Source organism: Opisthocomus hoazin, chromosome 7 (assembly GCF_030867145.1).
Source record: "Opisthocomus hoazin isolate bOpiHoa1 chromosome 7, bOpiHoa1.hap1, whole genome shotgun sequence".
NCBI classification, from domain to species: Eukaryota; Metazoa; Chordata; class Aves; order Opisthocomiformes; family Opisthocomidae; genus Opisthocomus; species Opisthocomus hoazin.
In genome coordinates, this window is record NC_134420.1 from 68,925,054 (window position 1) to 68,943,196 (window position 18,143).

Here is an 18,143-nt window from a genome sequence, read left to right on the forward strand (position 1 = left end):
ACTCAAGAAATCATTTCAACCCCAAGGGTTTCTGATTTTGTAACACTGATTATTTTAGATAACTAATGTTTTATTTCCTTTTTTCCTTTTAAATAAAAATTATGTCATTATTTTGCCATTCTGCCCAATTACTGTAGTCCAAGATCACCTCGTTAGGTTCTCTGTTACAGAGCAGAAATATCTCTGCAGGATCAGTCAATAAATCCAACATGCTGCACCCCACAAAACCAAATCCCCACAATGAAAGACCACATCAGTGCGTTCCGAGTGCATGCACCTCTAAGCACCCACGTTACCCCACTCTACAAGGAGGAAATAAACCAGAAGCTAACAGAAAAGGGAATCTGCAGGATTCACTTTTCCTGAAGATTTAAGAATTGCACCATGACACCCCCATGAGTTACACCATCCTATCACCAGCCAAGCAAAGGTTAAATCATTACTTAGAGCTCACTAAGCTTAAATAAGTTTGTAACTATTTTCACTTACGTTAGCGACAACCATCTTTACAACCTTCTCTTTGCATCAGTGAGGCAATGCCCCTCAGCACCTTAGTTCAGGACTCTCCAAGTCAGTTAAACAAAAAGTTAAAAGTAAAACAAAAAACAAACCTTTTTTTGGAGAAGGAAACGGGTGTGAAGGCACACAACACGATTCAGTCAACGACCAGGAACCTGTCATCGGGAGAACGGGGAAAGAGGTCTCTGCGCTCTAGACTGTAATATGCAGCAAGATACACTGGCTAAAATACCACGTGTTTGAAAGGAAAACTGCTCAAACCTACTTTGCAAGTTCTCCAGACACATGGGTGAAGACCATTTATTACCTCAAGTTAGCTGTGAAAGATTAGAATTTAATACAAGATCCATTCAACCCGGGAGTCAGTTCTCTGAAGAGTTTCCTAACACCCTCATGAAGGAAGCCAGCAAACTTTGCATTGTGCTCTGAGGGCTGATAAGCTTTGTCCTCTGAAGTGAGAGTTCTTAAATTAAAAGGTCTTGGCTAAGAACTCTGCTGAATGCAAAACAGTGAAGACACAAGGAGGAACACCCACCGTGCCCATGGATGTCCCAGCAGAATACCATGCACATCCCCTCAAGCTGCTAAGACCTGAACTCTCTAGTCTTGATATCACAGGCTTTACATTCACCACACTGTTTCTGAAAGCAAACACATGTGACTAATGAAGCCCAATGGTGGGTGTCTCTGATCCTGAAGACCCAAACCTGGTAGCCAGCCAGCGGTAGCCTCCAAAACATCTTCAAAATAAGCCCTGCCAGAAGAACAGGTTACACAGCTATCGCAGATAAATGACACCCTGTCCTCTGCCAAAGCAGAGGTGGATAAGCTCCTCAGGCCACCAACACTGTATGTTTTAGACAAATGTCCAAAGACTTGATTTCTTGATATGCAAAGTACGCATTAAATCACCTCAGCTTTTTTCCCAAGCCTTATGGACTGTAAAGGAGCAAGTGCTGTCAGTCTAGTATTTCTGTTCATTGCTCAGGAAAATCCTAGGATGGGCAGCAGCTGCCTAACTCTCTAGTCTTCTCCAAGAGGAAAGAGAAAAACTACTGAAGCACATCTCTACCCCAGAAAATGTTCTCCAGCAAGTTAACAAAATCCAGTATCACAATAACAAAAAACCCCCAACCCAAACACTCTATCACACAGTCACAGTAGACTGAAAATAAGGTCCTAAATAATCAAGCAGGGCACCCCAACACTGTCGTTTATTGGGAAGAACCAGAAACAATCAATGACAACAAAACAGTTCCATTTCCATGTCATGCCAAACCCCAGGGCTGGATATGTGAAAACTTTTTGACCATAGGGGCTTCTCCAAAAACTGTACACCAAACAGCAAGTTCGAGGTGCAGCAGGTAAAACCCTTCATATTACAAGGAGTTTTTTTCCAACAAGGACCAAGCAAATACTCCTTTAAGAGAAATCAAGGCATTGCTCTCATTTAAGAAGGTCCTCAAGCACAAGTAGGTCTGGTAACCTTCAATATGACTTCATCAGATAAAGCTGCAGTTCAAAATGACAGCTGTTCCAGAGGCCTGCAAGGCAGTGAGAATGCAGGAATCAGTTGTCTCCTCCTAGCTGTTCAGTGCATGGCCCAGGAGAGACACACAAGCAAAACCAAATCTTGCAAAATATATTCAAAATTGCATGAGAATCACATGAGGCCCAACAGATGCACTAAGAGCTGGGCTTCAAACTACACTAAAGACCTTTGAAAATACCCAAAGAATTCCTCAGTGACACACTTAAGAGGACAAAGGTCCACGAAACGTTAAGTTTTTGAATGGAGCAGGATTTCAGAGAAGCTTTAGTTTCAGAGAAGAAACCTTCTTCTGCAAGGACAACTATTTCCTCCACTGGTGATCATGTGTATCTCAACTCTACCACCAGTCCCCATGCCAGGACCCCTGGTCATCCAACCAAGTGGCTCTGGTCATTACAGCCATCAAGATGATTACACTTAGCCTCTTCCGGACTATAGCTAAAAAGAAAAGTCATTGCTTCATTTAGGAGAAGCCAAGAGAAGAAAATCCACTGAAATACCTATGTTTACCAGCCTGTCTGACCACATGGAAATTATTTTAGACATTTAAAAATCAAAATCCTTTTTTCACTCACAGGTACTGCTGAGCTGGCATTATAGATGTAGAGGAACCAGATTAGAGTGTCCCCAGGCCAGCATGACACATGACATCAGGGCCAGGTGAAGAGCCTGCTAGCCGGACTCAAAACCATTAACAGTCATTAAAGAAATACTATTCATCTTGCAAATTCGGAGCAGAGATAATTAAGTCCAGTTCTTGACAGGAGAAGGGCTTTCCCCCTTTATTGTGCTGAACTTGCATGGCCAACAGAGAACTATGTCCACATGACAAGACATTCACTCACCTTTAAGCGTCCTCACGTGAACCGGCAGGTCACTCTTTGTGCTGTAGACATCGTCTCCTGGAGACTGCCGTCTCATCAAGCTTGGGTCATTCTGGACAAGCCAGTCAGCCACTTTGCTCTCTGCTGACATCACTTCTGTATGAGCTGGTTCCTTACTATATGGTCTTCTCTGTCTGAGTGAAAATTTAGTCACGTGGTCTTTTATCTTTATTTTACCAGGGGTACCATCATCAAATTCAATGGTGAAAGAGGCATGACTCTGTACAACAGGGGCCACTACAGCATCAACATCCTTTGTTGGGATCTCATGGACCTGCGTTTCTGGAGATTTTGATGGCTGATGAAATTCTTTAGTTGGAATCTCAAAGTAACTTGGCTCTCTCCGGAAGGCAAACACAGACTGTTCTTGGGCATCTCTATAAGCAGAAATATTACCATTCAGTTCCTCTTCATGTTGGGTTATCTCTTTTGATCTTTCTGCAACAGGGGGAAAAAAAAAAGGCAAGAAAATCTTAAATTCACAAACATTAGCTGAAATGCATTAAAGAAAAACTACAAGTTCTGTTTCAGACAGCTTTGTACTCTGGCCTCATCACTGAAATCGGTGCTTGCTGCACTGCTGCGGTTTGAGCAACATTTGTTATATTCACTTTGCCCTTTCTTCCCTTGCTCCCCAAAGAGAAGGCTCAGCACACACACACACACACAGAGGTGTATATTTTGACAGAATCTGTGTGGTTGGACATTCTAAGGTTTCTGTATGCCTGGCCTAATGTGGAAGGAAGATCCTGTTCCACTCTGATAGACTTGCTTACATGCACACCAACTCAACTCCCCACAGTTCAAAGCAAAAGCTTGAGTGTGCAAAGCTAATTACAGGCATGGTTTTGCTGGATCAACACCTAATTCCGTAACAGCACCAAGGATAAAACTACATTTTATCAGCAGTACCCAAAGCTCTTGGCTAGAAGGTCGCTTACTTATTTCAATCTCTTACGAGGGCTGCTAATCACAACCCCTCTCTGCTAGAGAACAGATACACTGCACATCCATCAAAATAAAACACTTCTTTGTGCAGTAAAGCATATGCTTGACAGAAACATCAGGTTTACTGCACAAGTGAAAAAAGATGCATCTTCCATGCCTACAGATTCACAACAATGGGAGTGGTAAAACTAAATACCTTCCAAGGATCAGGAGGTGACAAACAGGCTGTTTCCACATTAACCAAATCCAGTCAAAGCATCAGCACTTAAGTGCCTCTTAGATACCAAACTCATGGGAGACACAGCAGACAGTTTATTCAGGTGGGCTGCATGCAATCACAGACACAGAGCTGCTGTATAACTAGGTCTCAAACAAGCTTAGCAAGGCCTTTCTCATCTGTACTGAATTATTCCACAGCTGCTGTTTCCAACGTACAAATATCTTAGGGGAAACATTTTAATTTTCCATTATTCTGGTCTCAGCAGCAGCAATCTACACACAGGAATTGTCACGGGTTTGCGGGGCAAGCTTTTGGTAGCGGGGGGGCTATAGGGGTGGCTTCTGTGAGAAGCTGTGAGAAGCTTCCCCCATGTCTGATAAAGCCAGTGCCAGCTGGCTGAAAGACGGACCTGCTGCTGCCCAAGGCCAAGCCAATCAGTGACGGTGGTAGCACCTCTGTGGTAACACATTTAAGAATGGGAAGAAAAAAGCTGCAGTGAAACAGCAGTGAAGAGAGAGGAGTGAGACGAACTGAGAGAAACAACTCTGCAGACACCAAGATGAATGAAGAAGGAGGGGGAGGAGGTGCTCAAGACACCAGAGCAGAGAGTCTTCCCTTGCAGCTCGTGATGAAGACCATGGTGAGGCAGGCTGTTCCCCTGCAGCCCATGCAGGTCCACGGTGGAGCAGATCTCCACCTGTAGCCTGTGGAAGGGACCCCACGCCCAAGCAGGTGGATGCCTGAAGGAAGCTGTGACCCCGTGCGGAGCCCGCGCTGAAGCAGGGTCCTGGCAGGATCTGCAGACCCATGGAGAGATGAGCCCATGCTGGAGCAGGTTTGCTGGCAGGGCTTGTGATCCCATGCTGGAGCAGTCTGTTCCTGAAGGACTGCACCCCTTGGGAAAGACCCACGCTGGGGCAGTTTGTGGAGAGCTGTGTCCCGTGAAGGGGACCTCACGCTGGAGCAGGGGCAGAGTGTGAGGAATCTTCCCCCTGAGGAGGAAGGAGCAGCAGAGACAACGTGTGATGAACTGACTGCAGTCCCCCCATTCCCCATCCCGCTGCGCTGCTCGGGGGCAGGAGGGAGAGAAATGGGAGTGAAACTGAGCCCGGGAAGAAGGGAGCGGTGGGGGAAGGTGTTTTAAGATCTGGATTTATTTCTCACTATCCTATTCTGATTTGATTGGTGATGAATTAAACTCCCTTTTCTCCCCAAGTTCAGTCTGTTTTGTCCATGACAGTAACTGGTGAGTGATCTCTCCCCGTCCTTATCTCGACCCTCGAGCCTTTCATCATATTTCCTCTCCCCTGTCCAGCTGAGGAGAGGGAGTGATACAGTGGTTTTGGTGGGCACCTGGCATTTCTGCAGGCCAAACCAAAACCAGAACGTACAAATACGAGCACAAAAAAGTGGTAATTAAAGCCTTGAAGCAGGATGGCTTGACACAGCAAAGGTCAAAAGCGTGCAGAAATTTTGTCCCCCTCATCTTCTCCCACCCCAAAATCACCCTCATTACCTGAGTAATGTTCCTCTTGCCTTCTGTCCTCCTTGTTATTTGCATCATCTTCCCCCCACCAGGAGGGCTGCCCATAAAGAGGGGTGCGGTAGGTATTGGTTTCTAGGAAGAGGATAAGCAAATACTTTGACACAGAAAACATCAATTTACCAGGTTCACAGAAGTCATCCACATGCCAAAAAGGGAAAAACAGCAGGGTCACATGAGATCGTGTACCTGTTACATTGCAGTTGTAACAACAGCAAATTATACATAACAATGAGTATGTTCAGGCTTTGCTTTTTTCCCCTCACTTTTTCTTTTTTTCGTTCTGTTGCAAGACGCTGACTCCACCTCCCTTCACTGTCTTTCATAGCTGTGCTTCCCAAATACTGGCTCTTCTCCCTGTCCTGCCTCATTATTCACAGGAAGTGGAGGATTTTTGGCAGGACAGACTACAGAACACTAACCACAACACTGCCTGCAACTCACCTGCAATTCAGGTGAAAATCAGACTTTTTTCCTGATCTTAACTGGGAAGGCATTAGCTCTGCCCTTTCTTGCCCCACCATGCCCTTGGACGTTGTGAGGCCAGGGGTTTTTTCCAGCCACTCACCACTCCCAGTCCAAGTGACACACATCCCACAACAGGAAATTCTTGAGGCGTTACAAATTTAGGAAAAATGGTAAAACCATTCCCTTACATATATATAAAGATGAAGTAAACTCCTGCTCTCTAAAGCTTAAAGTAAACCAAGTGGATTCCAGAGTCACTACAGGACGGACGTTTTTCTCACGGAGAAGCTTGCCCTGGAAGAGCCAGGCTGCTCTCATTTCTCTGCTCAGTGAGCACTCACTGGAAGATCAGGGCTTTGCTGTAACGATCGGTAGCCAAAGGAGCTGATCGGCTGCTCCTCTTCTTGTCTCCCACAAACAAGATGGTGTTCTGGCAGTGCCTTGGGCTGCTGCTGTTTATGCAACAAGTAAAAAGAATATACCTCAATTTACCTGTGGTATAGTTATTATGTTTTTATAATAGTTTAAGAGAAGCAAATAAAGCAGCTTTTGTTCTTTCATCTAGAGGTGATAAAAACTCCAGGATAGGTCAGGGGCTGAGGTTAAGCTCCACCTTTGTTAGCAGCTTCTGCCTCTACCTGTGATGGCCATCTGCACACGCTTTACCGGCCACGTCTTCAACCCTGGCTCCAGCTACAGAGCCACAGCCCGGCTTCGACCGCCAGCTGCAGCTCGGCTTCTGGTTTTAAAGCCACACACTGCTCTGTGCAAAGCAGCCCCCAAACAGCCCTGCCATTCTGCATTCCCTGCTTTAATAGCAACCCGACAGAAAGTAGTCATTAGCATAAGGGAAGTACGGAGAGGAAAGGGAATTAAATAAGTCAAAAGAAAAAAAGAAGCCTGATTTTATGGTGCTGTTTCTAAAGCAACGCAGACCCAATGGCCACTACTTCAGATGTTTTTTTTCTAGAATAGTTCCAGAGATATAAGCTCATACACAGAGTCCACAGGCAAAAATTTTGATTTACAGATGCAGCCCACAGGCCCTTTTCAAGGGATCTTCTTCATGTTTCAAAATTAACCACGCTGCCTCCCTTCACACTGAGGATCAAAAGAGGCTGAAAGTATTCCTCTCCTTCCTGCCTAGAGTGTGTGGACGATAAACTGTGTTCCCATTATGTCGGCGGCCTTTGAAAGTTCAAAGGAGGAAGCATTTCTCACCGTGAATAAATTGGAATTGCCAAGCAATATGTTTCATAACTGAGGACAGGTAAACCACTCAAGGAAGAGGTGAAGAAGAAAAGAAAAACCCCATTCACAAGCTTGTCAATGAAAAGAGGCACCCAACTGTATGGTTTGGCGTCTGCTAAGCTGAGACCTTCTGCCACACAGCCTAGCAGAAACCTCCCACCCTCTCTTCATGCCATGACCTGCCCACTAGACCCCCACCCCAACCACACAGGATCTGCTCTACCAAAATCAGACACTTCTTTGGGGCACACACCGCAATGGATTACCACCCTCTGAATTGCAGTAGTGATCTTAGGGTTGATGGCCAAGAGGCAGTCACAGCTGGGAGAAAGAGAACTACACTTTGGGGCGATGGACACATCCATTGGGAGCTGGGCTTGTTTAGCCTGAAGAAGAGAAGGCTGAGAGGGGACCCTATAAATGCCTACAAATATCTTAAGGGTGGGTGTCAGGAGGATGGGGCCAGACTCTTTTCGGTGGTGCCCAGTGACAGGACAAGGGGCAATGGGCACAAACTGAAGCACAGGAAGTTCCGTCTGAACATGAGGAAGAACTTCTTCCCTCTGAGGGTGATGGAGCACTGGAACAGGCTGCCCAGGGAGGTTGTGGAGTCTCCTTCTCTGGAGATATTCAAGACCCGCCTCGACAAGGTCCTGTGCAGCCTGCTGTAGATGACCTTGCTTCGGCAGGGGGGTTGGACTGGGTGACCCACAGAGGTCCCTTCCAACCCTGAACATTCTGTGATTCTGTGTAATCGGGCAGAGTTCACCTAGCAGTCCTGCACACCTTTACTTCTAAGCTACCCATCATGTGGATATCTAAGCAATAACCAAAATTATTTCTTTCCCTTAGCTCACGCACAGGGAAAACTGCACACTGAACACAAGAGCTACTGCTTTTGTCCCCCAAGAGCTTCTCTACTACAGCGAAAAGGCAGCTAGGGGAGCAAGTGAATCTTGGTCAGACTTTTTCTGTTGATGGGGAACTTTGGGATTGCAAGGAAAGCTGAAGGAAAAAAAAAGAGTATTTATAAAGAATAATGAGTCAGCTCCTCTGCCTTCTAAAATTTTCCCCTCTAGGGTAGAGCGCCCTAATAGGTGCTTGGAAATTCCCCAAATTCCCCCTCTGACAAAAGCTAACACAAAGCCAAAACCCCAGGGCACCTCAAGGAGCACTTAGAGAAAGGTTGGCCAGCGTGCACTGACCTGGGGGCACCATGGTGGGAGCCACTTCCTTGAATTCGCTGTAGTCGCTGCATGGCAGCAGAAGGTCCCTCCTGCCCCACGACACAGAGCTCTCAGAGCTCTCGTGGCCCCACCTGCATCTACTCCCTTCTGTGGGATTGGTTTTTGGTTTGTTTTTTTTTTAATCCTTCCCTCTCCCAGCCTCCACAATAAACTGGAACTCCATTTTTAAAACCGCAAAAAGCACAGATGAAAAGCTGAGGAGTCAGTATGTTGCAATTAATGTTTCCACTGAGTCTTCATATTGATAATGTTATTCAAAGTGCAAATTAAGTCTCATTCTCAGCTACTGCTGGAATTGGCCAGATCCTGAGCCAGAGTAAAATTTCCCTAACTTTAGAAGACCTACATGAATTAGCTGCCCTGCTCACAAAGGAAGTTTCTGTCCCCTCTAATTCACCAGCACAACCAACCTGATGACTCTCTCCGCTCCAGCTCTAACACAACAGTATTGTATAAAAAAGGGAGAGAGGAGGAAAAGAAAAGCACACTAGAAAGGCAGCTAAACCAGATGGCTGTGACAGAAGCGGACCAGGGAGCAGCTACACATGCAGTTGTGCCAGGGGGCTTTGCTCTTCACCAGCTGGGATGCACGTGGGTAGCAACCTCAACCCGGACCTGCAGCATCCAGAGCAGTGTGTCTGCTGGTGTCCCGAGACACACACACCACCCTGAAGCCACTGCCTGCCTGTTACATTTTAGCATAAAATGGAAATTCTGGGTACAGCAGAGACACTCAGGGTTTGCCTGAGTCAGCCGTGAAGCGAGGAACACCAATGAAAGCTAACTGCTCAGTTATTTTAATGACATGAGACTTCCTCCAATCGATGGCAGCTCGTTACCACCTCTCTCCACTCCGTGCCAGACTGCCCAGATGGTGTCAATTCATTTAGACGTATTTCTTGGCTCATCAGTTCAGGCAGGCAGCCCAAAACCCATCCTTTTAGATAACCGAATTGAGGTCAGCGCAAGCATTCAGCCAGATAAATACTGAGCTACCTGTGACAGTGTAATACAGGGGAGACCACTGACATACACACGTTCTGCTCCTGGATTTCAGTCTTCGGGGCAGTCACTCAAAAGAAAACATGAAGGCTGCTTTAGAGCAGAACAAGGGAGGTCCATTTGTTTAGCAGGTCTGACAAGAACGTGGCCAGTTCAATTAATACAGAACTATTGATCATCTGACGGAGAGGCACCGCAAGAAGAGAAGATGAGACACGTCAATTCAAAGGATGTATTTATGGAGAAGTGAATCACACAGAACACCACAACAGCAGGACAAAAAAATGCAGTCCAGGTGATGAAAGGGAAAGGAGAAAGCCTGTGTTAATGCTGCTTTCTATCAGCAAGTGGGCAGAAGAGCTTTCACGGCAAGCACACAGCTCCCACCGCAGAGGGGTCTGATTTCCCTTGAAGGTGTTCCCTGCGGTCAGGACAGGACTGAAGGCTGCGCTTTGCCCACGTCCTCACAAAGCTTCAAACCGTCACGAGAGACACAAGACGGCAATGGCAAATTTCTCTGCTGACAGAAGCACACACAGCTTTGAAGCTGTCTACAGCAAGTCATAACAAAAGTATGAGGAATCCAGCTTGCTTTAAGTCAAACCGTTTTGATTCATTATTAATAACAATAATGCCCATCTTCAGAAGATGCAGAGTAGGCTTCTTACAGCAGAGGTCTTCAGGGAAAAACAAAAAAAAGATGATCTAGCTATAAGATTTTAAAATGAATTCCTTACATCTCTGCTTTTTAACTCCTCTCCAAAACAGAGGATTCAGACCTAGTAGCAATAACCATGAAGCCATTCTCTGACTCTTTGCTGCAGTATTTATTTCACATGTGTGTGGCAAACCTAAGCCCTGGTCTTTTGTACCTGCTATGAACATACACAGATCCCAGAGGCTTTCAAATCAGGCTGATCTGATTCATACAAATTTATTTGTATGAATTACACGGTCAAACCTTTAACGTGCTGCAGGTACCACCAGCCTAGCTGAGGCGAAAAGCAGATACATCACCACCACTCCCCTAAATTAAAGGCTAGGGTAGAGCTGTGCATCTAAATAGCTATTAGCATGATCTCATGGGGAAAGCAGCCAAAGACCATGGAAACCACTTCACAACTGGGCACAACTCCCACCGCCTCCATCCACGCTGTCTGCCGGCCTCAGCCCTGGACGCCAACAAGACTTTCCAGTTGGCGACTCTGTTGAGAGGGCTCCCTAAGGACACAGACGCTAACCTGGCAAGCGAGCCTATTTCACAGCTCTCGGGAGAAGCTCAAGTCCTGCTCCTGCAGTGGGCAATGCCCATTTCAGCTGGATGCTGTGGGCAGCCTCCACCCCTGGAAACTCAAGCCTGCAGCAGTTATTCAGAGGTTAGTCAGATTCAGCATTATATAGTGCCACCAGCCTAAGAGGGCTTTAAAAAAAAGAAAATAAATTAAGATCAGTCTGAGGATTAACTATGTGTTCAGAACAGAAGACCACAAAGTAGCTTATCTCATCCAGTACACCTCAACTCAGGTAGCAACAGATGGGGATTGTGACAGTCTTAAAATCTGCTCAGCTCAAGGCTGCACCTGGCCTCCTGATCACTTAAGGCTTCAAACATGAGAGCTGATGGCTATTTTTAGCATTAACTAGCTGAACTGTGGGCACTTTTCTTCTTCATATCCAACCCACAGGGCTTACCCAGCTCCTTGCCTCAAACATTTCACAGAGACTGATGATTTTCTGCTTACAGGCAACATACGCCCAAAAGCTGCAAGTTCAACAGCATGAAGACTAAATGGCTGAGCTGTTTGCCATTCACTCCGCTGGATCTCTTTATCCTCAGCCCCTCACCTCCTCCCATTTCTAAGCAGCTCTAATTGTGCGCATTGTTTTGTTAAACCTCTTCCCTGAAAGTTTGCATTCCCTCTGCCTCTCTTCCACCGGGCCCTGGGAAGCGATCCTTCTAAAGGCTTTTGTCACCCCAGACCTTGCTTTAATTAGTCAATGCAAATTCCTAAATACCTACGGGCTTAGCAAAACAGCTCTTTCCCCAAAGCCTCTTTCTGCTGCCACTAAGCAAGCCCACTCCCCGTAAGACTACTACATTCTTCTTTCCACTAATCATTTTCAATTGCTGCCACTCCTCCGAGCAACCAAGGAGAAACTGCGCCTGTGTGCAGCTGAAGACAAGGTGAATTAGTCACATCGCAGATGAAAAAAGGGACCCACTGATCATTCTGCTCACAGGACAGAGATGCTTGCTGGAGAGGGAGAAGCTGATTTAATGCTCAGACTACCCCCTCTTGCTTCCACAGGCTTCAACCCAATCCAGCAAAACACTTCCAACAAAAAGTCCTGAATGCCTCCACCTTTCAGGGGGGTTTGCAGGGTTCTTATTGGAGGGTTGCAGGTTCTTCACAGGTTTTTTCATATCTGCCCGTCAGTCCCACTGCACGTGACATACTTCAGCACTGGCCCCCAGCAAGTACTCACAGCCCCTTCTGCCTTTGACCTATGGTCCGTGCCCGCTAACGACGGCAGAAACATAACGCAACGATCTGTGAACCCCACGCGACAGAAACTGTCACCTTGCTGAAGAGTCACTCAATGCGCTGACCTTGACAATGTTCCAAACATCAACTGCTTACGCTATGTAGGTTAAAGCCAAGTAGTGCATACATTGGAAAGCGGCAAGAATAAAAAACCAGAATGTTCAAGCAATCAGACAGCAGCAAACGCAAACTGGTTCCAGTTACTGGCAATGCTTTTCAAGACCCCAATGCCCCTTGCAAGGCAGCTGGAGAGCTCTCCCTCCAGTGAGGTTCACCTCTTCTCACCCTCTGCGGTGTCATGGTTAATCACCACCAACTTCATCCCTTTAGCTGCACACCTTGTGAGGCAAAGTCACAAACACCCCATCCACAGGGGAGGCCAACACACACAGATGAAGCAACAGAAAGAAAGGTTTCGCTGTGTGGAAAATGGGAGTCAGGCACACGGGTGCAGGTGCTTCCACGCACAGCTGGAGGCAACGACGAGACCAGGGAGAAAAATTACGCTGTTTTAGTACACTGTGTCAGCTTAGAGGGATTTTCATAAAGACAATATATGGGAGATTAAGGTCAGCCAACCCATTCCAATTAGTTATCCTGAAGCCTTAACGGATTTGCCCAAAGTTGTACACATTTCTAGAAAGCTGCTGTGTCCGTCTCTAGGTCACCTCACCCAAGATGCTGTCTCACTCCTATTTGCCCATCCTCTTCCCCCCAGTCACCTCCCTGCTCCTTCCTCCAACAGTCTCTCTGCTAACCCCAAAGCCTTCCAACTGCTCCACCATCCTGGTGCGACAAGAGCACCGCTGGCAGTCATCTACCACTGCGATGCTTTAAAACCATAGTTGTTCCTCCCGTGCATCATCAGGCTCTAGAAGGCCACCAACCGATACCTGAACAGAGCTGGGGGTGACCTGTCAGGGCAGTACGTACAGGAGGTAGGACACTCACATGGGCGAGACAAGACTGCTGGGGAGGTCTTGGCCCACCATGGTGGGGAACAGGGAGGAAGGAGGTATGACAAAGGGTCTTCAAAGGAAGGCAGCAGTGGGTAAAGAAACGGAGAACACAAGGAGTTTTTCAAATGGAAAAGATCTGCATCCAGGGAACAGCAAACCTGAAGCAAACATCTCCCAGTTCAGCAATCGCTTTCAATCCCACTTCTTGGCATGTTAGGAAATTTAAGCCCATACAGGGATTTCTGAAAGAAATGGCTTGTGCTGCTTTGTCATCATCATGCATTTTCCACTCTGAATCACCATCTCTGTTCAAACACCAGCTCACGATTAGGAAATTAAAAATAGACCAGACAGGTGCCAGAGAACTTACCAAACCTGCTCAGCGCACAGGTTCTCCAGCACACACACAGCACCAAGGCATGCGTGAGCCATCACGTCAGCTGATTTTTTTCTTGAAGGCTGAATCTCCAAAAACTGAGAGTCTGAAATACTCAGAGGTTTAGAAAGACGACTGTTCTGGACCTGCTCCTAGACGCAACCCAAACACTGTACTTGATTCTGACCCAGCGCAGGGATCAAGCCGCACTTTGTTCTGAATCTTGATTAACTGGTTCCCGAGCAAGTACCTGTAATTGCTTTCCTCTCTCCTTTCTCCAGCTTCCCTTGCGGGGACTCGGTGTAGACACCGTGCTCCATGGGCTGCTCCACCCTCTTCATCGCCGTGCCTTTGTAGTTCATCTGCAGCTGGCTGGTGTACTTCTCGTGCTGCAGAGACACAAGCGGCAGTCGCAGGGTGCCCGTGCGACCTGTGCGCTAGCCCACGGGAAAAATAAACCGCCCTTCCCCACACACGGGTCACGCAAAGGCAAATACTGCAGCTATGCTGTGCAACAAAAAGAAAGCACACCTGAGTAAAGTCTAGGGACCAGCTGAAACGCCAGCTGAGAGGCTTTTATATACCCCGTTTGGAAGACATTAGTGACTGTTCTAGTCCACGAGAAGGTCACCATGACTTAGCTCTGCAAAATGGCTAATTAGGAAACCCTTTAAAGAGTAAACTGAGAAGAATCAGAACTTAGGCCATTTTCCATTCAGGATTCAAATCCTGAAATCTCCTTCGTTCTTAAAGCAACATTATAAATTCTTTCAGGGCACTCATCTGCATTATCTCAGTTTTTCAGCACAGGCAATTAAGATCTATTTTAATTATTTCTCTCCAAATTCTCTCACCAGCTAGGAAAGTGTGTGCCTTCAAACAGGCTCCACATTAATATAGTAAATGAGCTATTTAAAAGTGGGTTTATTACAAGTAAATTAATAAAAGGGTGTACTCATCCATATTACCCCTGAGTAAATTCAATGAATCACTTGCCCAATTCTAGCTGTTACATTTCCAATCCTCTCCAAGTCCTAAACACGGAACCAGGGCACAGAGGACAGTATCTGCTAGCCAAGGGGTGATGCTTGGCAGTGACAGCCCAGGCCCTCAGCTGAAAACAACAGCTTTCCAGCCCAGAGCAGGTTGCTTTTCTGTCTTCGGTAAGAGGGTACTTGACTATTTTGTACCTGCCACTGAACTTTGTTTAAAAAAAAAAACCTCACTGAGGACTGCTCAGTAAGTAAAAACTGGGAGCTTGAAGGCAAAACTGAGATGATATACAGGAATAAACTAAACTTCAGCCTGCTGGAGGAAGTGTGATGGAGCTGGCCTAAGTCACCATGCTCAGAGAAAGGCATCTTGCACTCAGCCTCTGGGAGGGAACAAGTTCTGCTGTGCTTTACCCACAAGCTAATGTGCTGACTGTTCTTTAATACATTACAGCTTTAGTAACCTTTTTAGTTGGCAGTCATGAAATCATAAATAACTTCATCTACGTGTTAGCACAGGGGTAAGAGAGATCAGAGCCGAGATAACTGGGAAATCTCTCTCTCCTCAAAGGAAGGTTTTGTTAAGTCCCAACCCAAGGAGAGCCTTACATTGTGGAACACTTCACTGCCATCAAGAGTATTTTAATATTTCAGTTTGCTTGACCACGAATAGAACACTTAAAAAAAAATTTTAAAAATGCACCATAAAGACACACTTACCTTTAAAGCTTCTTCTGGGACTTTGTGTTGAATTTGCTCCAGGACATACATGTTTGAATGTACAGAACTCATTAAGGAAATGGCAAAGGAATTGGATGGACAGAGAAATCCAGCAAGCAGTCACAGAAAGAAAACAAGATCATAAAACCAAAGCAGCTTAAAACATGGAGGGCACTAAACATTGCCTGTATTGCATCCCACCATGGTCTTGTTGTGCAGAGCATGGAATCATGTCTGCTGGCCAGACCCGCAACAACTAAAGGGTGGCACAGGAGAGGAGCAGAGCAGGAGTATCTCGGGGGAGCACCAGCAGCTCTGTGCAGGTCCCAGGGGAGCAACCAGAGCCCTAACTCAACTCACACCCCGCTCACAGCTCCGGGCCAACCACACTCTCCCCATGGTACCCTGGCCAAGATGGGGCAGTCTTGTACGCTCGGGACAAGGGAACAGCAGAGTTCAGCTCCCTGCAGCGGTGCCTGGGACCATGGTACTTTCTTTCCCTGACAAGGCCTTTCAGCCACCGCGGTTTCCCGGATGAAAAGTAAATCAGGTCATGAGCTGCCATGACCTCTTAGGAAGGGAGGCGTTCAACGTGGTTGAGCCTAGGCAATAATCCTCAGTGACACCACACTAAAAAAAAATCAGGGAAGCATCTGGCAACGTCATCATGAACAACCCAATCAGGACAGCTCAGAGAAAAGGGGAGAGGAAAGAAAAGATGGAAAATGTTGGACTATAAATAAACCGAGTGACATTGGCACAGCAAGGAAACTCCGCACTGTCTGCAAGTGAAACTGTAAATGGAAAAGAGACAAACGCTCTTAGGCAACAGCGCACGGCTGACTCGGAGGCCTCGGGAGATGCTGCCATCCACACCGAGTCGAGCACGGCGTGCACCGAAAGCACCGCTAAAGTGAGTGGCACCGAAGCAGCACAGCAGAGGAACAGATTGTAACTGCCATAGCAACCACGCTGAAGTGAAGTGAGTGTAAAACCTACATTCTCTAAAGTTGTTCTGTTGATGGCAATAATTTCTACAATTCATGAATGCAATCATTCATTTCACGTGAATATCCATGTAAGGGCTGCAGGACTAAACACTTCAGCTCAGCTGCTCAGTGTTCAGAATTGCTTTCTATAAAAAGTTTAAACCTGTATCGCAGTCATTAAAACCTACCCAAGCTCTAGGCACTGGCTTCTGCCTTCTCTAGGCTGGAGTTCACCTCAAATCTACAAGTTCCCCCACAGATCTAGAGAGCAGAAGACACGTGACCAGCTACATCAAAGGGACACTTGCTAAGTTGCAAAGAAAAGCTAGAACTGATATTTGAAAAATTTGGTATTTGAAAAGTCATGGCAGTCAGGCGAAGTCCCCAGTGACTGGAAAAAGGGAAACATTGTGCCCCTTTTCAAAAAGGGTAGAAAGGAAGACCCTGGGAACTACCGACCTGTCAGCCTCACCTCTGTGCCTGGGAAGATCATGGAACAGGTCCTCCTAGAAGATATGCTAAGGCACATGGAGGCCAGGGAGGTGATTCGAGACAGCCAGCATGGCTTCACCATGGGCAAGTCCTGCCTCACCAACCTAGTGGCTTTCTATGATGGTGTAACAACAAGGGTGGACAAGGGAAAACCAATGGACGTCATCTATCTGGATTTTTGTAAAGCCTTTGACACGGTCCCCCACAACATCCTTCTCTCTAAATTGGAGAGCCATGGATTTGATGGGTGGACCGTTTGGTGGATAAGCAATTGGTTGGATGGTCTCAGCCAAAGGGTAGTGGTCAACGGCTCAATGTCCGGATGGAGACCAGTGATGAGTGGAGTCCCTCAGGGGTCCATACTAGGACCGGTGCTGTTCAATATATTTATCAATGACATGGACAGCGACATCGAGTGTACCCTCAGCAAGTTTGCAGATGACACCAAGTTGAGTGGTACGGTCGAGACACCAGAAGGACGAGATGCCATCCAGAGGGACCTGGACAAGCTGGAGAGGTGGGCCTATGTGAACCTCATGAGGTTCAACAAGGCCAAGTGCAAGGTCCTACACCTGGGTCGGGGTAATTCCCGGTATCAATACAGGCTGGGGGATGAAAGGATCGAGAGCAGCTCTGCCGAGAAGGACTTGGGGGTACTGATAGACAAAAGGCTGGACATGAGCCGGCAATGTGTGCTGGCAGCCCAGAGGGCCAACCGTGTCCTGGGCTGCGTCAAGAGAAGCGTGGCCAGCAGGTCGAGAGAGGTGATTCTGCCCCTCTACTCTGCTCTGGTGAGACCTCACCTGGAGTACTGCGTTCAGCTCTGGAGCCCTCAGCACAAGAAGGACATGGAACTGTTGGAGCGGGTCCAAAGGAGGGCTACAAAAATGATCCGAGGGCTGGAGCGCCTCTCCTATGAGGACAGGCTGAGAGAGTTGGGCTTGTTCAGCCTGGAGAAGAGAAGGCTGCGGGGAGACCTGATTGCAGCCTTTCAGTACTTAAAGGGAGCCTATAGGAAAGATGGGGACAATCTTTTTAGTAGAGACAGCAGTGACAGGACGAGGGGTAATGGTTTTAAACTAAAACAGGGTAGGTTTAGGCTGGATATAAGGAAGAAATTCTTTACAGTGAGGGTGGTGAAACACTGGAACGGGTTGCCCAGAGAGGTAGTGGAGGCCCCATCCCTGGAAACATTCAAGACCAGGTTGGACAGGGCTCTGAGCAACCTGATCTAGTTAGCGGTGTCCCTGCTCGCTGCGGGGGGGTTGGACTAGATGACATCTATGGGTCCCTTCCGACCCAAAACTTTCTATGATTTCTATGAACTGAGGTGGCCTATGGGATTATGACAGGTGCTATCCCATGTACACTGAGATGCCACCTCTAATGACATGATCCCAGACAACAGTGTTTTTTATTGGGCAGCACTCAGTAA

The 18,143-nt window shown here is 46.9% G+C and overlaps 1 protein-coding gene across 6 annotated transcripts in view; it reads right to left on the bottom strand.

The window, feature by feature from the left end:
• The window catches only part of CEP170B (centrosomal protein 170B), a 61,982-nt gene that overhangs the window by 24,978 nt on the left and 18,861 nt on the right, over nucleotides 1-18,143 (bottom strand). For 4 of the 6 annotated variants that reach the window (XM_075426964.1, XM_075426961.1, XM_075426962.1 and 1 more), the window contains exons 5-9: nucleotides 15,228-15,284; nucleotides 13,766-13,904; nucleotides 5,640-5,741; nucleotides 2,917-3,393; nucleotides 612-674 (exon numbers count right to left, since the gene is read on the bottom strand). In XM_075426964.1, coding sequence (XP_075283079.1) covers nucleotides 612-674; nucleotides 2,917-3,393; nucleotides 5,640-5,741; nucleotides 13,766-13,904; nucleotides 15,228-15,284 — 838 coding nt within the window. The remainder of the gene's footprint in view (nucleotides 1-611; nucleotides 675-2,916; nucleotides 3,394-5,639; nucleotides 5,742-13,765; nucleotides 13,905-15,227; nucleotides 15,285-18,143) is intronic. The other 2 variants (XM_075426966.1, XM_075426965.1) reach the window with 1 other exon arrangement.